Genomic DNA, 21,015 nt, shown 5'->3' on the forward strand with positions numbered 1-21,015 from the left:
CCCTGTTGTCAGGTGTTTCACAGAACATCCTAAGGTGTTGGTCTTTTTGGGTATGTCCATGTTCATGGAGATGCAGAAAGATGGTTCCCAGAGCTGTGAAGGCAGGGGGACCAGCTTACCTGCATATCCAGCATATCCAGCGCTAATGCTGACTTGTAAAGAAGGCAAAGTCCATATTGTCACCACAACATCAAGAAAGTGATGTTATGGTGGCGACAGGGGCTTGTAAATATGCCCCTATGTTTGGCCATAAAGGCAAATTTCAGTGAATATCGGGTTATACAGGTGTGAGCACAAACTATGAATGTAAAAGTTTGACGATTCTCTTTTATCAAAAATATGATGCATTGTTTCAGAAAGACAACTTTTGATGAAAACAAACATTTCTGAGACACATTCTTGCGGAATGGTCATTTTAATGCACCAATACATTTTAGAATAAGTTGATGGTATCTCTTCAACTCTACCCTTCTGTTAATACAAATCCGGCTGGTGACTTCCTCTGAAGTTTATGAGACTGACATGGAGGGTGCTGCTGACCTAATTCTGAGTCAAATACCTGCATCTGTTTTTTTATATTTAATGTTGTTGCACAATATGATCTGTATACAACATTTCTTAGCACAAAATGCATCCTTCCATCCTTTTGGATGCAAGGAAGCATTTTTACTCTAAGAAAATAGCGCTTAATATAGAATTACTCTTCTCGCGCAATTTCACATAGTCTTGCAGAATTTTTAGATAATTATGTGTTATTATGCTAGACGGGATTAGCGTAATCACACGAGTAATGACCCCCCTCAATCACAACCTCCCCTCAGTGTGCATGGTGTGGTTTGCTTCATATTGCTATTCATGATCTTTGTCGGGAGTTTACTTGCATCCCTTAAATAAGGAACCGTTTGTGGAATAAACCCTTTTCAGTGAGAGTCGGTACTTTAGCTCCACTGGATGCAGCGTTTTTCGAATAAACTGGGTGGCTACCCCTGAGCTAGAACAACACGTGTATCAATTTCAGCTCCTTAGGTAGTTTGGTTCTGCACGTAAACACGGTGCTGATTACACTTCACAGGCGTCCCACTGCGGCGGCCTGAGTGACAGACTCATTTGCTCGGACTGGCGACCATTTGCCTCCAGCAACTGGTTGATTGGCCGGGCATGGACCGCATTAACATATGTCTGCACGGGTGGTATGTCCCCAAGGGGATAAAAGACTACATTCCGATGCAGCAGCCACAACACTGCCTGCAGGGAGAGAAGACGCGTTAAGAAGGATTGATGCTGCAATAAGTTACTAAAGTGGCCGGGGTTTTGCTACGGCACACAGGAGGCTACTCGTGCTGAAACTTCAGACAAACTTTTAAACGTCCCGCGCTCTGAACACTTTACTTGTCCCGAGAGCCGGAGGCGAAGCTCCAGTTAGAGCAAGGATGGCTTCCGGCCAGACCTCTCTCTGGAGCGCAGTTGTGCCCTTCCGACTGCTACTCCTTGCTCTGACTGTCCTCCTGTCCCAGGCTGACACCTCCAGGTACTTCACCTACGAGGAGGACCCGCCGGGCTCCGTCATCGCGGTGCTGTCCGAGGATCTGCTCTTTAACTCTGCGGACAGACCGGAGAGCAGCTTCCGCCTGATGAAGCAGTTCAACGCGTCCCTCATCCGCATGCGGGAGAGCGATGGACAGCTCTCCATCGGGGAGCGCATAGACCGGGAGCAGGTCTGCGGGCAGACCCCACACTGCACCCTGGCCCTGGACGTGGTCAGCTTCTCCAAGGAGCAGTTCAGGCTCGTGCACGTGGAGGTGGAGGTCCGGGACATCAATGACAACGCCCCCCGCTTCCCCAAAGTCGAGATCCCTCTGGAGCTTTCAGAAAGTGCCGCCCTAGGCACCCGCCTTCCACTGGACATAGCCATCGACGAGGATGTGGGGACGAACTCTGTGCAGAGTTACCAGATCTCTGCAAACAGCCACTTCATCCTGGAGGTGCAGATCCGGGCGGACGGGGTGAAGTATGCGGACCTGGTGCTGGTGAAGGAGCTGGATAGGGAGAGCCAGGGCACCTTCACCCTGGAGCTGGTGGCCAAGGATGGAGGGAGCCCGGCTCTCTCTGGCACTGCCACCGTCACCGTCCGTGTGCTGGACTTCAATGACCACAGCCCGGTCTTCGAGCACCCCCTGATCACCGTGCAGCTGCTGGAAGACGCCCCATTGGGGTCTCTGCTGCTGGCCCTGAGCGCGGCTGACCCCGATGAAGGGGTGAACGGACAGGTGGTCTACGGCTTCACCTCTCAGGTCTCTCCCGAGGTCCGAGAGCTCTTTAAACTGGACTCCAGGACAGGGCGGCTGACTCTGGACGGACAGGTGGACTTTGAAACCAAGCAGAACTATGAGTTCGATGTGCAGGCGCAGGACTTGGGCGCCAATCCGCTCTCGGCCACCTGTAAAATCATCGTGCACGTCACTGATGTCAACGATAACGCGCCCAGCATCACCGTGACCCCCCTGACCTCCATCACCGCCGGGGTGGCGCACATCACCGAGGCCGCCAGCAGGGAGAGCTTCGTGGCCCTGATCAGCACCCTGGACAGAGACTCCGGCCCCAATGGGCAGGTGCACTGCTCCCTCTACGGGCACGAGCACTTCAAGCTGCAGCAGGCCTACGAGGACAGCTACATGATAGTGACCACCGCAGCCCTGGACCGGGAGAAGATCTCCGAGTACAACCTCACCATCGTGGCCGAAGACCTGGGCTCCCCGCCCTTCAAAACCGTCCGTCAGTTCACCATCCGGGTCAGCGACGAGAACGACAACCCGCCCTTCTTTGCTAAACCCGTCTATGAAGTTTCTGTCCTCGAAAACAATGCCCCGGGCTCCTACATCACCACTGTGGTGGCCAGAGACCCTGACCTGGGGCACAACGGCAAGGTGACCTACACCCTGGTGGACACCGAGGTGATGGGAGCCCCCCTGTTTACTTTAATCACCGTGGACCCGGCCTCGGGGTCTTTGTACGCAGTGAGGCCTTTTGACTACGAAAGCCTGAAAGAGATAGAGGTGGAGATAGAGGCCAGAGACGAGGGGCTGCCACAGCTCTCTAGCCGGGCCTTCATCAGGATCAAGGTTGTGGATCAGAATGACAACCCGCCCTTCATCACCTTCCCCCCGCTGAGGAACGACTCTGCGGACATCCTGCTGCCCCTCAGCGCCCCGCCGCACTATCGAGTGGTGCAGCTCAAAGCAACGGATGAAGACGAAGGAGTGAACTCCGAACTGTTCTTCGCAATCCTGGATGACCACCAGGCCATATTTGCTATCAACAAAATGTCAGGAGAACTGTATATGAAAAGACGCCTGGGCGCCTTTAGAATTGCAGACACTCTATCTGTTGTCGTTGCTGTTTCTGACAGGGGGACGCCACCTATGTCCTCTGTCGTGTATCTTAACTTAATTATTTCGGACACAGCGCCATCTAGCGACCAGCTCGTGACCTTGCACTCTACAGCTGTGCTACTAGACACCTCTATTCTTTCCATTACTTTGCTGGCCGGGGGCTGTCTGTTGCTTTTAGCCGCTATAATCTCCGTTGCCACAACGTGCAAGAAAAGCAAAAAACAGATTTCACGGTGCAAGGAAGACACATTGCCTATCAACACTACTCCCTCAGACGTCGGCAGCTCCAAGGACAATGATGCCCTTTCAGAGAAGATTCACCTTTCAATCAGCACCGAGTCTGAGTGCAGCGACGACATGGCCTGTTCAGGCGACAGCGGCGAGTCCGGAAGTCTTTACACGGCGCGAGACAACGACAGTGGCGCAGACGCGAGGGTAAGACCCGTGAGCGTATTGATATTGCCTGTTTCTCCTTCTTCCTGATAGTCAGGATATCTGCCACCTACACAGACCCATACATACTTTAATGTCATGCCCTCCTGTCCCTTACCGTTGGAGGCGCAGTATCACACTTAACCGACTGTAGTACCTTAATTGGAAAGCACGACACATACAATGCATCCTGCTCTACGCACGCCTTTAACAGCCTGAGCACAGGGGCGTCGCTTCCATCAGTGATGCGGGTGCAGTGGCACCGGACCCAGAGGCTTGAGGAGCTAACCCAACTATGATTATTCATAAGTCGAACGGCAGCCGCGGGAGGGGATTTCTTCCTTGCACTATGGCCTTTTACACACTGATAAACACTGCTGCTTGGGTACCTCTCAGCTGAAAGCAAATGTTCCTGGAGAGGTCAAACACAACACATATTTATCTACACTAATTCACCACTAATCCTTTCTGGGTTGCAGAGTGGCCCACTGAAAAGTGCTACAAGACCTCATGGGGGTAGCAAGCGCTATATAAATGCAAACCCTTCCCTCTTCTGTCCCTCCACTATCCTTTTCAATCCAAATAACAGACTAACATGTCCACCACTCAAATTAATTTCATATTTCACTTTACTTATTCACCACTAATCCTTTTTGTGTTTCGGAGTAGCGTGCTACTCCCGGAACACTCGCTTTGATGCATCGTCAAATGCAATTACATTATAATACAATATGAAACATTTTTAAGCATACCAATGTACATCAATGCATGAGAGCACATGACCCGTAGGACACTCGGCCTCCTTTTTAACCACAAACTGTGTTTACCTACATTATAGCTCTCACGAAACACCCCCTTGAGCGCTGCTGTGACACGATCTTTCAAATTCATTTTATTTCACAGCGCACGGACACCCACATATATTACACCAGAGCACGTCTGCATAGAACGAATACTACCGTTTCGAAGTTAAGAGCCCCTCGGCCTTAATTGCTGTGCTGCAGCCCTGTCTTAGAGATCAGAGCACATATTGTCATGGGTGGAGTGGGGTTATTGTGGGGAACATCAGGCCTCACAGGGAGGCAGCCAGTCGCATTAACTGATAAAAGCTTTGACTCCAGATCCCGACTCCACCCCTCGACCCTTTGGACTTTTACGCAGCGCGAGTTTATAACACCTCTTGGCATCAATGAAAGCCGGAGGGCCGTTAATAGTCAGTAGTTTCAGGGGGTTGGTGACAATCTGATGGTTATTGGTTGTAAGGTGGTGGAAAGGAACAGCAAACGGCTTTGTTATTCCCTACGTCTTTACCCTCGCGCCCCTTCAAAAGAATCAGCACATGAAAGGACCATTCGAGTGAGCGTACTGCTGTTACCCCTTTACGAAGGAGGCCCTGCCCCAATGCACATAAGTGCACTTCCTGTAACCCTAAAGTGCAGACACGGAATCTGTGGTGCTGGCCCTGTTAGCTTGAAAGTCAAATAGGGTTACTAAAATATAACTTCCAGTCACTGAGTGTATACCCGGTCACTTATGCTACCATACTCTCAAAACTCCCAACCACACAGCCCCCTTTATACTTCATAACTGTCATCCACAGGGTACCCCTTTTTCTCAGCACCTAATGCGTCACATTTTCATTACCTGCTCCCAGTGTCTCACGCAGACACCCGTACTTTCCCTCCTAGCCAGACTTCCAAACATCGTCTGACCCCTGAAACACCCAAGCACATCTTAGGTTTGTTTCCCGTCTGTAACTCCTACAAACATCCCCTACCCCATGTCTTGTACAGGCAGGCCCACAGTCCCCTCCAGACTCCACAGTGGATCAGGGGCGACACCATAAAATGGGTGCCTCAGCAGGGCCGGACTGGGAACCTAAACCGGCCCTGGCAAAGTGCTCGGCCGCCCTCCCCGCCCCCCACGGCTTGGGGGAGCCGCCGAGCTCTTTGCCAGGGCCGGTTTCGGCCGATTTTGTTACAGGGCCGATTATGCAGCTATGCTGCAAAAACGGCCCTGTAACAAACACGGCCCCCAGGGGCCCCAAACTGGCCCCCACCCGTGGGTTGCACCGCGGGATTGCCCGGTGCCCCCTACCGTCAGTCCGGCCCTGTGCCTCAGAGTCAAGTGCGGGATGGATCGTAGCAGCTGGAACCTGGTGGCTAGCCGTGTTTTGTCACCGCGTGTTGTTGCGACTGCAGCCATTGGCTGCTGGGGGTCAGAGGTTTTGCTTGGACGACCGGCAGGGGCAGTAGGTCAAGGTATGTAGATGACTTCGATAACTTACCTACCGCACCTTGATTCCTGGCTGCCCCTGACGACCGCCGATGCGCCATGCTGTACCTGCTTTCAGTCCTGGAGGAGTTCCGGGTTCCTGCCCACCCATCCCTGTAGCTAGTATCCTGGAGTGGAGCTGTTTGGCAGGGAAGGAGTCATGTTTGGCCATAAAAGTGCGGGTGGGTTCACAATGGAATCGGGTATGAAGCCTTTAGTTCTAACCAGGGCAGTGGTACTACGGTTTCTAGCGAGTGTCTAGGGTCGACGGCTACAGCGATTGTACACAGCCTTCCAAAGTACCCCATGACATGGCCCTGGGTTGTGATAGGATGGTGGCTGCGCCACGGGATCAAGGTACGGCCCGATGCCCAGGCCCATCTCCCAATGGGTGCCAGTAGGGATCCCTTCATTGAGGTGGCTCAGGCATGATTGTTTTGTATCCAGATTTTCTGCTGACCCACACCCCCTCTATCTTGAAGGAGCAGTTCAGTTTGCCTTGTAAAGTACAATTTATGGGAGGAAGCCGGAGGTTGTACTTGGGACCACAAATCAAGTCAATTGAGGTGGTAGATTGCGCAAGGGAGGAGGGGTGGTCAGCTGCGACTCCTCTGAGAATTCAATAGGATATTACAGGCATTAGTTATTGTGCATGCAATAATACACAACAATGTACAAACTGTATATAATATCAAATTGTTGATTCAATGTTGTGATGTGTGGTAAATCCAGCCTGAGAATGGTATCTTCTATAATGCAAGGACGACAACTGGCTAGCCTCTGGTCACTTCTGTGTGTGATCCTCTCCCGGCTGAGAGTGACTCATTCTTGGCTGGTGATTTACTCTCACAGGTCTCACTGTGGTCCCCACCTGTGGCCTTTCTTGATTCCTCACTTAGTCCTGTCTGCAATTCTACGATAACCCAATCCTCAGAATGTTCATGCTTGTGCCTTGTAGAGTGCGGAAGAACCCATCAGGTACATTTTTCTTTTAATGCGTGTTTTCTTGTCCACAGGGTTCCGCTGTCACTTTGTTCCATCCGGTCTCTCTCTGGAGTGAAGGAAAATCCACCTCAAGGTAACGGCGACCTTCATGTTTTGTTACATGAATTAACAGGGGCATGTTTGAAAGTATTTGCATTTTGTGTGTATGAACGTTTTGCAAACCAGACAACATTTCTAGGGTATACTGGGCAAGTCAGATTTTGGGGACCAAGCACACCAAGCTTTTTACTAGACTGTTCCGAAATACCAACCTTTTCCAACAGGCTACATGAATACTGCACATGAAGAACTTCATGTTCACAGTGTGCCCGGCTGTTAGTAATTCCACACACCAAGCGTAAGAAGCTGGTTGGTTTGCTCTGCTTGTTTTGGCTGCCAAGTACTGGAATGAGCTCCAACTCAGATGCATTCCAGACAAAACCATTTTCCAGGTTGCAATTAAAAACATATCTGTTCAAATTGTAGGGTGGATGATGTTCTCTTCTGGCTGTATGTCTTAGCGCCGGGAAACTATCATAGTAGCTGTGCGCTTTAGAAATTATTTAATTCATTCATTCAAAGACCCAGAGTGGTGTTCTCCCAGAATATTGAGTACAGAATATCGTGGAACCAAAATATTGTGGGGGTAAGTTTTTATAGGGTTTCTTTATTCAACTCCACATCTATGTCCCTTAACAATGTGTGTGTATGTGTACACACATACACACACACACACACACACACACACACACACACACACATATATATATATATATATTTATTTATATTCAAGGTGTGTAGATGTTCACAATAGTAAACCTATACTTCTCTCTATACACTTACCTCTTAGTATTTTGGTCCTCGATATTTAGGCCTTGATATTTGGGACCCAGGATATTTTTGCCCCCGATGTTCTGTCATACAATCTCAAGAGCAGAGCTATGCACAAACTACTGACCCTGGTATTGACAGTACATGACCCAGCCCTTAACTACCCATCCAAGGCTCTAGTCTGTTACACGGATATCTGGAATGTAACATCTACAAATGTCAACCTTGTAGCCACACCAGGGCTACCTTGTGCCATTTCCAGGCTCTGGGCTTTCTTTGTCCTAGAATGTCTGCTCTACAGCTCTCTTGCCTGACCATCATGCCAGAGTTCATGCCAATTAAAAAGAGGACTGCAAAGTCAAACAATAGCCCAATCTGATGTAAATATGTGCAATACAATCCTTATGTTACTTTAGGTATAAATAGGACATTGCAGAAGAAATGTGCTTGACTTCACCAGTCTTACTCATACAACGTGCATTTAAAGGGAGGGGTGTGGCGCAGCAGCAGGAGCGGCTGCCCCCGGAGCACGGGGCTCAACGGTTCGAACTCTGGCAGCAGCTCAGCTCAGCATCATGTGTCTCTGAGCAATAGCTCACTTAATCTCCCAGGCGGCGCCCAGCGCCTTGAAACCCTAAGGGGGTGATGATATGTTTGTGCTTTACAAATAGAAATGTAAAGAAACCTCAAATGTGAACTGTGTGAACCTTTGACTAAGGTCGGTCAGTGAGCCACCTTACATAGGGGTGACCAGATGTTGAGAACCGATAACCGGAATAGAAGAAGGACTACCATTTTACATCAATGAAGGGGCGCAGAATGACAGCTCTCATCAACATAGGAACACAGAAGAGCCACTAAGGAAATAAATACGTCATCTCTGAAACCACCATCATACCTGTTAACTATTTTGCTTGCTTACAACAGCTGCTGACTAGCACAGCTTTAGATCACCGACAATATGCCTCTCACTGTTTTCCTTGACACACTCTAAAAACCAGGTCATGTACCAACATTGTCGAAATCTGTCGTGATAGCTGGTGGAAAACCGGGACATCTGGTCACACTACTCACGTGGCACGATAGTGCTACGGAATATGTTTCTGATTGAAATGTTGCACCTGCTAAATAAACACATTTCCAAAGGCACATAGCAGAGCAGACCTGTCAAGTACCTGTCCACATCTTTCCTAGTGGAGTTGCGAAATTAAAGTGATATATCGAAGCGAGCGTCTCCCCGCGAGTTTTGTGGAACTGCATGAAAGCGGGGCCAGTACTTCCATTTGTTTTGGCCGTTATTGTAGCCGCGCGCATCTATTTCGGTCGCACCACAGCTGTGCCGCTATCTAATTGCATTGAGGGCACCCGCGCCACGTGCTCATCATGTGAGCGTGCCGTGGAGTGCAGCGGTCCCTGAGCTCCGCTCCGGGCCTTTCACTCACCGGCCCCAGGGTATAAGCGCGTGATACCGCGTGATAGCAGCCAGGCTCACGGCAGCCCTTCTGCTTCACCGTGGGGCTCTGATTATGTGTTTCATACACCTGCGGTCTGTGCGTGCCCTGTATTGTCACTTGCTTTAAAAATGTCACGTGCTTTAAATATGTATTTGGCATTGAGCAAGTACCAGTGCACCGCATAGGGCGTTGGCAGAAACTAAAACATGACGTTACCCCCTTACAGACAGAAGAACATTACCTGCTGGAAAACATATAGCATTATTGAAGGGTAAATATCAGCGGATGGGTTTCTTTGCAGGGCAATAGGTGAAACATTATAGACATTGAGAACTGCATTGGTGTGGGGGGCATGTTGTTTCCATTAGTGCAGCAGGTGCAGTGGCACTGGGACCCAGAGGTCCACGGGCCCCACTGAATACTGATTATTGATGTATTTTTATTTTGCATGTTAAACTGCGTCCAGGGGGCCAATTTCCTTCCTTGTGCTAGGCCCATAATACATTGGCTACACTGGCATAAAGGCGTCCTGTGGGGCCCTTACAAATCTGCTGCACTGCACTCTATTCCGGTCACACTCCTTGCTCGTCATCACCAAAACACTGACATATGGACCTGTTGCCATGCAACTCTTCACCCCGCCCCCAAGCAGCCCCTCCAGCTCTGACTTCATGACCTGCCCCGGCATGTCCTCTCTCTTCCCTCTCTGATCCTGCTGCTGGTGCTCTCCCTCTGCTTTTAAAGAATGTGGGTAGTTCAGGCATTCTAGTCGGGAGTGATCATGTGGCAGAGAGCTGAGGAAAATGTCACATTTTGTGGTTCTCTTGGCTCCGTAAAGATCCCAACAAACGATAAGACAAGCAAAGGTATTGGAAGGAGAATCTTGCCAATAGATCTCATATTACACTCTTTCAAAGATGGGTAGCTGGCTTCCTTACATCTGAGATATCTTATTACCGGTGCATAATTGGCAAAAAGTGTAGGGACTCAAAGCTTTTCTTAGTAGCCTTCTACAAGCACTGCCAAATACTGTGATTTCGAAATACCAAGACTGCGTGGTCTTTATATTCCAGCTCACGCTTCTTTTTTACTCCACTTTATATTTCCTACCAGTTTTTATCACTCTTGAAGGTTTTTTTTTCCTGCTGCCTCCTCTTGTCCTATGTTTCCTATTTTCTCATTCTCCTCCTCACAATTTTTTTCTGCCCATATTTCACAAATGGACAGAATGCAGAACAATTCAAAACATTCAACCCCAGTCATGAGATCTGGGTTAAATCCATCATTTGTTTGCTCACCATGCCACCCCAGTTGAGACCTGGTCATATGCAAATCAGTATTGACCCTGTGCCTCATGGGATCAGTCCAGCCCGAACTGCCAAGCCAAGTCTTTCTTGGACCAGAAACAAGCATCCTAGCCGGTTTCAGGGTTTCACCCCTCATCAGCCAGGATAGCTTGAATTCAGTGGCACAGTGAGTCCAGGACCCACGTCTGGGCATACCCGGCACATTTAGGGCGAGGAAGCAAAAGACACACAATTGATGGATGAAATGCAGAACAAATCAAAACATTCACCCCAGTCAAGATATCCGGGTTAAATCCATCATTCTTTTGCTCACCATGCCACCCCAGTTTAGGCCTGGCCATATGCAAATCAGTCTTGACCCATACACCAACTCAACTTAAGCCCTTCTTTTTAATTATTTATGAAATATGGTACCTGATGGAAGAAGGGACACAGTGTTGGATGCAAGAGACTTAAGTGATCAATCGCTTTCTTTTTTACACAATAACATAAAAAGTTCCTTGTAGTAACTTCCTCACACTGAAGCGATGGAAAGGTAATTTTAATATTACATCTTACACGGCAGGGACCTGGGATCATTTCACCGAGCAGGCAGCCCTCTCTGGTCATGACATTCTATCACAACATTCCATGACACACCATGACCGTAAAAAACTGCTCCGCGTTGCAGTAAAATAAATAAATAATCCGCTCCTTGCCATGGTACTAGTGATTTTCCCACACTCCTCCACTGTTGCTCCAACACTAGAATTGGCTTCTGACTCATGTGCCTAAACGTAATGCTACTTCCGGTGATAAAAATGATACCAGCCTTTTTCAATGCATGTCTGTTTGTCCAGGATCAACCACTCTCCAGCTCCCAACATACAATAAGGGTAGAGGTCTTGATCATAGGAGAAACCTGGTATATCTGGTAAAATTGTGCATCAAATTATTCACATTATAAACATTATAAATATTTTAGGGGAGTGAACACTTTCCAAAATACAACTCCAAAGAACACACTAACATATTGAGGGAGATATAAGCCTTAAGCAGAGTAGCCTGGAATTATGACAGCATCCCAGGAAACCGCCCAACCTTTGCAGATGTTATTGCCAGTCATTGGTCCGCCCAAGGCATCAGAGCCTCAGTTGGCTGTGGCCTGTTGCAGCTTCTCTTGGAGGAGCTCAGGAAATCGCATTACTCCTGCTCTGAGGAATGGCGGTGCTCAAGTGATTGTTTTTATTCCCCCTCAGCGGTCACCTCGACCAGTTCAGTGCGAAGGACAGCGGGAGAGGTGACAGCGACTTCAACGACAGCGACTCAGACCTGAATGCAGAGGGGCTGAAGAGGCCGCCCGAGGAGACCCTCAGACAGCAATCCGGTAGGCGTGGGGGGCTCACCCTGTATGGTTTCTGAAAAAGAAGCGAGCATTAGATTTACACCTTTTAATACATACACCCTAACAATATGGGAAAAACTCCCTGTAGGTACTACGCAATGCCACTGCCCTCAATTAGAGTTGCCAGGGGATGCGATAAATGTGCTGTACAGTGCATTCTGTTTATTGATAGTAATGTCATTTTTAATCAATAATTAAATATCAGGAACATCCTTGAGCACTGCTACCGGCAAATACTTGGTGGTAAGGTAACTACTCTGATCACAACTGTGAGAAAGATCTGATAAAAACCATTATTGCATTTTATATCCACTGCAAGTGCGGAAAAGCCTAAATCAGGTGTAAGAATGTATCTTATTCCACCGGTGATATAATTGCAACATTGACCCTTCGCCTCAAATTTAGCACTGAGCTGCACGTGAAGGCCTAGTGTCTTAGGCATGCACATCCTTCACTGTGTTCTGAAAACATCCAATATACTGCGATATGTGTATGCAATATACTGCAATATGTGTAGGGCTGGTGCTATAATGATACCCTTGCCAATAGATAAGGTATACACAGCAGGGGCCTTTGTGCATGCTGTTTTCAGAGATTAGTGAAGGCACAGCAGAATGTTAATAGAGCTACATATTAGTACAGCACGCCCATCCTCCAACAAGATTCATGTAGGGAAATAATCGTTTTACTAGCTTCTTTTACTATAGGACCATCCATTTGCTACACAAATCCCTAGTGCTATGTGTTTTCAGATGCCCACACTTTAAAGTAGCCGCTGCATTGGCACACAGAGGATAGGAGTAAACTTGTAAGGCGTGACCGCGCTAGTGAGACGGTCCTTTGAGCGGTCTCGCTCACCGTGTCCATGTTTGAAGGAAGCATTCATGCAGTGAATTAGCTGTTTGATTACATTCCTTCCTTACAAAGGATGGGCATGGAATGTCCGAACCGCCAATAATTTTAGCTTTTTAAATATATATTGACTTTCCAACGATGATATAGCAGTCCATGAGATTTGAGGTGAACATCAGCTGTGTTGTAGGTTGAATCAAGATTTGCATCCTCTTTAGGTTTGCTTGTGTGTCGTTGTTCACATATTTAGTGCACTGTCTCAGAAGTGGGCCAAGTTGCACCAGACTTGCCAACATTTGGTTCTGAAAAGCTTAAGAGTGTCATGGCAACATGGCATTGTAGGGGGTCAGTGGTGTGAGTCAAGGGAAGATCTGACAGTTCCAACTTGTTTGTAAGAGATGATATTTGGGAGTTTCCTGTGTCTGGAGGGCCCGGTCTGAACGTGGGCTCACTTAGTTTTAGCCTGGATCTTCAGAGTCTTTCGGATTCTTATTGCGTGAAGTTCTTGTTTTAGGATTGTTGTACGCTTTTGAAGATGGTGAATTCGATGTTGAACTTGTGTTGCGGTTCAGGGAACTCTTAAGCTATTGTGGTAGGATTGGTGAGTAGTACAAAGTGATGTGACTTTGAAAGTCAATCCAGTTACTTCAATAGCAACTTGAGCTCAACCACACTTAGTGTGAAAATGTTTCTTCTGGCTTATTAGAACATTGGAATGTTGAGAGCTTCTTTGAAGGTAATGGAGCAGCAGCGGCCTATATGAACTGGTATAGGCCCGCTGCTATCAATACAGCCTTTGTCTTTCTCTTTCCCCTGCCTCTCACAAATAAATACATTAGGCAGAGGAAAAAGAAAGACAGAGGCCATGCAGGAGGACACACTCGGCCTTCACCCTTCCATCCTCCTGTAGCTCGGTGGTACCAGGGCTTCAGATGGAGGGAGGGTTGAATGCTGCTCAACTCCTGTGTCTCCCTGGCTTGGCTGCACTGCTTGAGGCAGTTCTGCCAAGCCGGGAAGAACGAGGGCCTGACTTCAGCCCCTTCACACAGCTTTTGCTGTGAATTTTCACAAGCAAACAGACGTGGCCCTGCACGTGGCTGTACAACATTCACAACATCACCTGTGAACAAAGGATGAGAAGCTGAGGGGATTTCAACCCCTTCAGTCTCTGTGAGATTTTTGTTTTACTAAATAGAACATTCTACCCAGATGGGGTTGAATGTTCTAATAGCTTTATAGCCCACAGTAGCCGGGCTATCCCTGCAATTAAAGGCCCGCTCCCTTGTTTTGCTGTAGCAAGCCTTTAATGGCCAGTATAGCCCGCTATGGTGAGTTATCAAGTTATATTAGAACATTAGATGGTTGAAATCTTTAGTGAAGACAATGGAGTAGCTTTGGGTTCATAATGGCTGGTTTAAGCCTTTAGCTCCAACATTCCAATGTCTGTCTTTGTTTTTTACTTTTTATTTAGAACATTCTACCCTTAGTGGGTGGAATGTTCTAATAGCCTTATACCTCTTCTACAGCAGGCCATCGCCTGCAATTCAGCCTATAACTCCGGTTCAGGGATTTTAACAACTGGTATAGCCCTAAGCAACGAGCTATAACTAGGCTATCTTTGTGGATCACACTCAGGAGCTCATTTACAAAAAAAGTCACACAGTCCAGCTCAGCAAGTCATCTTGTGCTGCACTGTGTGACAGGGAAAAGGCAGGAATGCACCATATTTAGGGCAATAGAGAACATTCCAGTTATTTTCGTTGTGCTGGTGCCCTTTTTGCAGACTAGTGCCATTGCTGGCACCCTTGCAACATGGTGCTAGGATGCCTGTGTTGCATGCAGGATTGTTTTTGTGCAGGAAGGGGCATCTTCCTGCATAAAAAGAATCCTGGGAGGCATATTCCTCTTTCGATTTGTGCTGCAGAATGCAGTAAACATCAAAAGAGTAAGAAACTAGAAGCAATAGAGCTATATCTCCTTATTATGACTCCCCTGGGAATATGCAAGATTTTGGTGCATTCCCAAGTTTACAAGTTATTGTAAATCTGTGAATGCGTCAAGAACCATGGGAGTTGTTAGTTAGTTAGTTAAATTACTGCTAGCCCTTTTGTGTTGAGGTAGTGGCATCAAAGCTATTTACTACTACATTGCCTTATTAAGCATTTTTGTGTCTCTTGGTTTAGCTTTTTTGCGCTCTGCCTTGTAGTGATCCAGTTTATGGCAGCTGTAGGATACACTTTTGAGACTGGCTCCACCCACTGCATCACGGCATAATCCTTTCTCACTCTCATGAAGCATACACGTTGAGGAGTGCAAGGACCTGCTTGTATATTAAAGTTGAGAATGTACTGCTACTCTTGAATGCACATTTGACGAGGCCAGCTCCCTCCCCCCCCCCCTAATTTCTCACTATTAGGACAGTGTTTGGGGCATTTTACCTGTCTGAATAGTAACTGTAGCTGGTGTGATCTGGCTTCTGTGCAACAAACCACCATCTAATAATTGCTGTTATACCTGCTTCCTCTGACCCTGCTATGTTCATGTAGCATGATCACTACATGGACATAATGATAACATATAGAGCACAATCTCATTGTTAGAGCTGTATTTCTTGAATACATACCTTTACATCACATGCCTTTAAACAAGGTTGTTACAACGCAAACTATTACATCGCAAGTCGTTTCAACGACTTGCTGTAGGGGGGTGCGCTGGACCTAGGAATAGTATAACTTACTATTCTACTCCAGTTTGTGCAGGAGCAGGGAAGGTGTTGGATTGTAAATCCAACACCAGTGTGCCCCCTACAGCAAGTCGTTCAAACGACTTGCGATGTATTGGTTTGTGTTGTAAGAACGGCCGCATTGTAAAGGCATGCGATGTAAGGCATGCAATGTTATGGCTGTTTCCTATATTTCTTAGCTATGGGATACTGTCCATTCTCAGCACTCTCTTTCACTTCTGCCTATGCATCAAAATTGAAAATTGCCTTGGTGCTTGTTCCATAAATAATATCCATCTTGTTCTCCTGTTTATTCTAGGTGTTCTAGTGCACGAGGAAAGAAGGGTGTACGAGCACACCGGTAGTCTATGCAGATACCCACCTACCCAGTTCCAGAGAGGCCGCTGCTCCCCAGCTCAGTACCAGAATGGACACATGCGTACATACTCTTACGCTCCAGTGTATCAGCACCACCATCCAATCCAGGAGAAAGGCTGCCACGTGCAGCATCAGAACCTACGAGATTCTTACCATGTTCAGATCGCGCGGAGCGTGAGACTCAACAGTGCGTACGAAAGAGTGCTAGTGAGCCCAGCGCCTTCCTTAGCACCAAAAACATTACCAAGAGGGCGCCAAGAATTACAGCACTCCCCACAGACTATTGAAACAACCGTAAACTTGAACACTTCAGTAATAGCTACATCTTTATAAGTAGGATTTTTAATACCATTAACATGTCACTTGAATGCACTATGGCATGTATATGAAGCTACTGTTGTGACTTACTGACACAGGTGAAAAAATTACCAAGGGGCAGATTTACAAGCCCCTTGCGCCACTTTTGCGTCACTTTTCCCATGTTAAAAATGATGCAAAAGTGGCGCAAGGGAAAGTGGCGCAAGGGGCTTGTAAATAAGCCCCCAAGTTGAAAGAATGTGCCGAATTGGCGCCATTAGATAAAATCCTTGTCTTCCATTGCACCTTGGAACACTTCTTGTATATTATGTACATATATGTGCTTAAAGAAAGACATAACATTTAAACTATGGATCAAACTCTTGCTAAATATGTGGAAGTTGAAGATGCATGGCTGTATGGACATGTAGCTGCTGATGTATATATAATTTTTAAATGTACATTTTTAGATAAGTATACATTTTTCATGTTACATTTTTTAATAAAATGTTTATTTTTTTATGCTGGTTGGAGCTGTGGTCATCTGATTTCTGTTGCAAATTGAACAAGCCCCCTCCTTATCAGACTGCACAGTTTTTATCACCTCATCTACATTCCTTCATTACAATCCTCTGCCTTTGTGCATGCACCGTCTGCTCCACTGCTCTTCACACAATATCTTCGTTGCAGACTTGAATATCTTAAAAGGTCTGCCCTGTGCATCCAAAATTATCTTATTTACGAACTTTAGCCAGTGTTTGGTAGCTGAATGGAACAAAGAAACTCCTTCAAGACTCAGTGTTAAGCCCCACGGTCACAGGTTTGAGTTTGGGCAGATCTGCTGTCCTTTAGCCTTCCTCAGTGCTTAATTTGTAAAATAATAAGTGCCGGGGCTCTCGTCAGGAGGTCACTGCAGCTTGCAACACACATAGCCCCTGCAATGCTGCCAACGATAGAAACATCACAAGTACTAGCCATCAAACACCCACAAGTGTGACTATTCGGACTATTTCAGGCCCCCAAAGCTATAAGAATAGCTTGGGAGGCAGGTAATAGTCATTTTAATGTTTATTGAATGAATAAACTTGTTGTGTGGTCATCTCCAAATTAGCCAGACATCGCCACCTTGTGGCAGCTGTCACCAGCGCTGGTTTTGAGAATTAAGTGCCGATCAGGCACTGGTAACCACAGCTCAAATTAAACCCTGGTTGCAAATCACACCTCCCGCTGATGAGGGGATAGCTTTCAGCTTATGTCACCAATTGAAGTTAATGACCTCAACCAAATCAGGAGTTTTCTGTACAAGTAATTCACTGGCTCAAGCAACGAAAGAAAATCAACCATTAAAATGTCAGCACCTGCAACACTCCTCTGGAGCATACCCATGGCTCTCAATTATATAGGAAAGCACCGGCACAAATTAAGCACTGGCCTTCCTTCATCACTTGAGGTCAGCACCTTGGAGCCGGGAACAGATGTTACCTATCAATAGAGCCATGAAACCCTCTCAGAGAGTAACGTGTTCTAATGCCTTGGTCACGGGTGGGGAGCGCAAAATAACGCAGCCATTTAAAAAGTGCTCTGTGCAACAAGTACAACATAAACAAGCATTTGCAATGCAATAGATCTCGCATGTATGCGAGTTTGAGCTATTGGCACTGTAAATGACAATGCCTTTTATTTATGTTTTGGTTTTTAAAACATAAATAAAAGGCATTGTCATTTACAATGCCAATAGCTCAAACTCGCGTAAATGCGAGACGTATTTCATTGCAAATCACCACTCCGCTTTACTCGGCGGCCAACAAGAGGCCTAAGGGGGTGAAAGGAGAAACGGGATAGATGAGATGAATAGGTGCTAAGTGACCCATAATATGTGTGACATCATAAACCAGGTCTGACTTTTACCAAGCACCGCTTTGCATTCTGAGATTTGTAGTCCCACCATTACAAAGGGAGGCTTTCAACTACAAGCCAGTCAATTCAAAATGACGGGGAATTAAAAAGTGGATCAGGAGTAACACATGACATGGAGCCCTTGACAGCCCTCCTAGAGGAAGAAATAGTTGGCAGGGTGTCTCATTTGTGGCTGCCCTTTCTGTATTTACAGTTTGATCTCTGGCTTGGTTGATCAGACAGTGTCTGCAGCTGCCCTTCGCTTAGACTCTCACGCCAGTGCCACAAAAACCTCTCACCAGACTGTGTACCCAGAGGTGAGGCTGAGGTGTCAGTTACGACGGTGCCAGGGTTCACTTTCAACTAGAATAATAAATACGGACTAAACATATTTAAACTTGTGACCTCTCCTCATAAACAGAGCTTTGCTTTCAGCACATTATCCCCGTGCCCTCAAAATACCTTACCAGCGTTGGTACACATGGCTGGGAAGTTTCACATATATTTCTGCATCGGGCACTTTATCCCCCTCAGCGACGTTACAGGGAGTGCGCAATGGACAGGAAAGTTACGTAAACATGCATGCAAATAGTTTACAACAGGAAAGTGGTACATTTAAAATAAAATAAAATGAAAATCGGGACAACGTAATTTCCCCCCATTGACCTCTATTGAAGCAGAGGCGATTTCAGGCTGGGGAGAGCGAAAACTAAGCCGGTATTGCTTACAAAATCGGGAGTCTCCTGCCTAAATCGGGTCTAGTGGCATATATACATAGAAATCTTTGCAGAAGGTGCATTAACTCCCCTCAGCTGCGGAGGAAGGGGGAAACACTTCTACCTGCCTGCTGTGTGGTTGGCCAGCTGCCGCATGCGGTTCAGGTGTTTCTTCATCATGGTTTGGCGTGGCTCGGCTCGCTCGGTCCAGCCGCTTCTTGGGTCTGGTTTGGGAGCTGGGTCAGTCCGTTATGTCAGTCCAGAGAGGTCCAGTGCCTGCCGCGGAGGGAGTGTTGGCCCGCCTCCCTCTGTTCCTGTCAGCAGAGCGCGGTCAGAGCACTTCCCCTCTCATCGCACACTCCCTGCGGGCGTGAATGAGGGAAGAGACAGGCAGAGACCGCACGGGAGGCCAGTGCCAGCCTGCGGAAGAGACATGCAAGGACTCCCAGAGAGACAGAAACAGCTCTCAGAGAGAGACAGGAGCGGACTTAGAATGGCTTGAGAGGGAGAGAGAGAAAACTACAACCCCCACCGGGAGAGACTGTCGTAGGTTGATGAGGGACCTGGATTTCCTGGGGGAGAAGCGAGAGAGTCAGCCATGGGCCAGATGGAGGATGGACACTGAGAGAGTGCGAGAGGCACAACTAACTCCCTGTGGGCTGAGGAAATAAAAGAGACGACTCACGCGTCAGTGTTGTGAATGGAGCGTGGTGTCCCTAAAGCGGGAGCCGCACTGAGCATGAACATACAACTAATAACAAGCTGTCGCCATTGCGCGAATGAGAAAAAAAGTGCCCATCGACTAATTCAAGGGGACCATGTAACGCCACTAGGAAGCAATCCAGTCGGGATGGGCGGGGCCAAAAGGAGACAGGGCAGGAAAAAAGAGGTCTTATTTTCAATGGGAGGCCAGCGTTTAGCATAAATGATGATGCCAGCCAATGGAAATGATGGGCGGGGCTTCAAGTCCCCTTTAGAAATCTTATCCTTTACACGACGCCTCGCAGAGTGAGAAGCGCATGCACCCTCCAACGCTAGGGAAGACCTAAAAATGGACAAACATAAAAAGCATAATTCAACTATTAATATGAGCGCCATCTTGCAGTGTACATTTCATCATTCAACTGAATTAAAGACACAGTAGTCAATATCTGTCAGGTCAAACCATCATTACCAATCAATGTAAATAGTTAATAAATTCATTTAAAAATACATTAAAACAAATAAATGTTTGTGTCATTGCTAATGGAGGAGATCAATTGTTCTACCATGGTTTTCTTAACCCCTTCGATGCTGCGCAGATTCCGCCGCTGTGCTGGCGGAATCTTGCGCGGGCGGGGTCATGACGGAATGGTTCCGTCATGAGCACAGCTCAACCGTGGGTCATGACCGAACCATTCCGTCATGAGCACCGAAGGGGTTAAGGACCTGAATTGGGAAGTGGGAGTAGCATTATGCGTCAAACACAAATAAACATAAATGTACAAAGGCTGGTGCTCCATCAACCCCTGACTGATCAACTTTCACATGCTGAAGTGTAATATGGTCATCTTATATCAATAACAAACTTCAATATTTGTGCTAATCATGTTTAAGTAATATAGCCCAAGTGGGCATAATCTCAATAAAGTAAGACAGGACAGTGTGGGATCATAATCTATATCTGGTCTGGGTGTCTCCACCCTTAGTTAAAATGGCAACATTGATCCTATAAAGTTGGAACACACGTGAATCCCAATTGAGGCAGATCAAGTAATATAAATAACATTATCCACTCCGGTACCCAAAGTGAGAAATCTTGGGGTAACCTTTGCCTCTAAACTCTCTTTTACTCAACAGACATTGACTGACCTGTGAGCGCGAGCTCTGTCCTGCGAGGTCCTTCCTGTTGGGCTGTTTGTTCTGCTGCTGCACCTCGCGGAACCCGCTCCGCGGGTCCCGCTTCGCCCGTGTGCCTGGGCGCATCGTTGCTGACTCCTGACAGGGGAGCTGCCTGAATCTCGGGGAGCAGGGCTGCGAGCGCCAGGTGAGGATCAGGGACTCCATTGCCCAGGAGTCCCTGTGCTGCCATCATTTCCTGCACCTGGACGCTCTCCCTG

General features: G+C 47.3%; 1 protein-coding gene across 1 annotated transcript; it reads left to right on the plus strand.

Moving 5' to 3' along the window:
* Nucleotides 1-1,235: 1,235 nt before the first annotated feature.
* On the plus strand, nt 1,236-16,830 carry LOC146802393 (protocadherin-8-like). Its single transcript, XM_085621980.1, has 4 exons — nt 1,236-3,824; nt 7,112-7,173; nt 11,910-12,037; nt 15,949-16,830. The coding sequence occupies exons 1-4, from the start codon at nt 1,431-1,433 to the stop codon at nt 16,338-16,340; spliced, it is 2,976 nt and encodes a 991-aa protein (XP_085478106.1). The 5' UTR covers nt 1,236-1,430; the 3' UTR covers nt 16,341-16,830.
* Nucleotides 16,831-21,015: the final 4,185 nt, after the last annotated feature.

This window comes from Triturus cristatus, chromosome 8 (genome assembly GCF_964204655.1).
Source record: "Triturus cristatus chromosome 8, aTriCri1.1, whole genome shotgun sequence".
Classification (NCBI taxonomy): domain Eukaryota; kingdom Metazoa; phylum Chordata; class Amphibia; order Caudata; family Salamandridae; genus Triturus; species Triturus cristatus.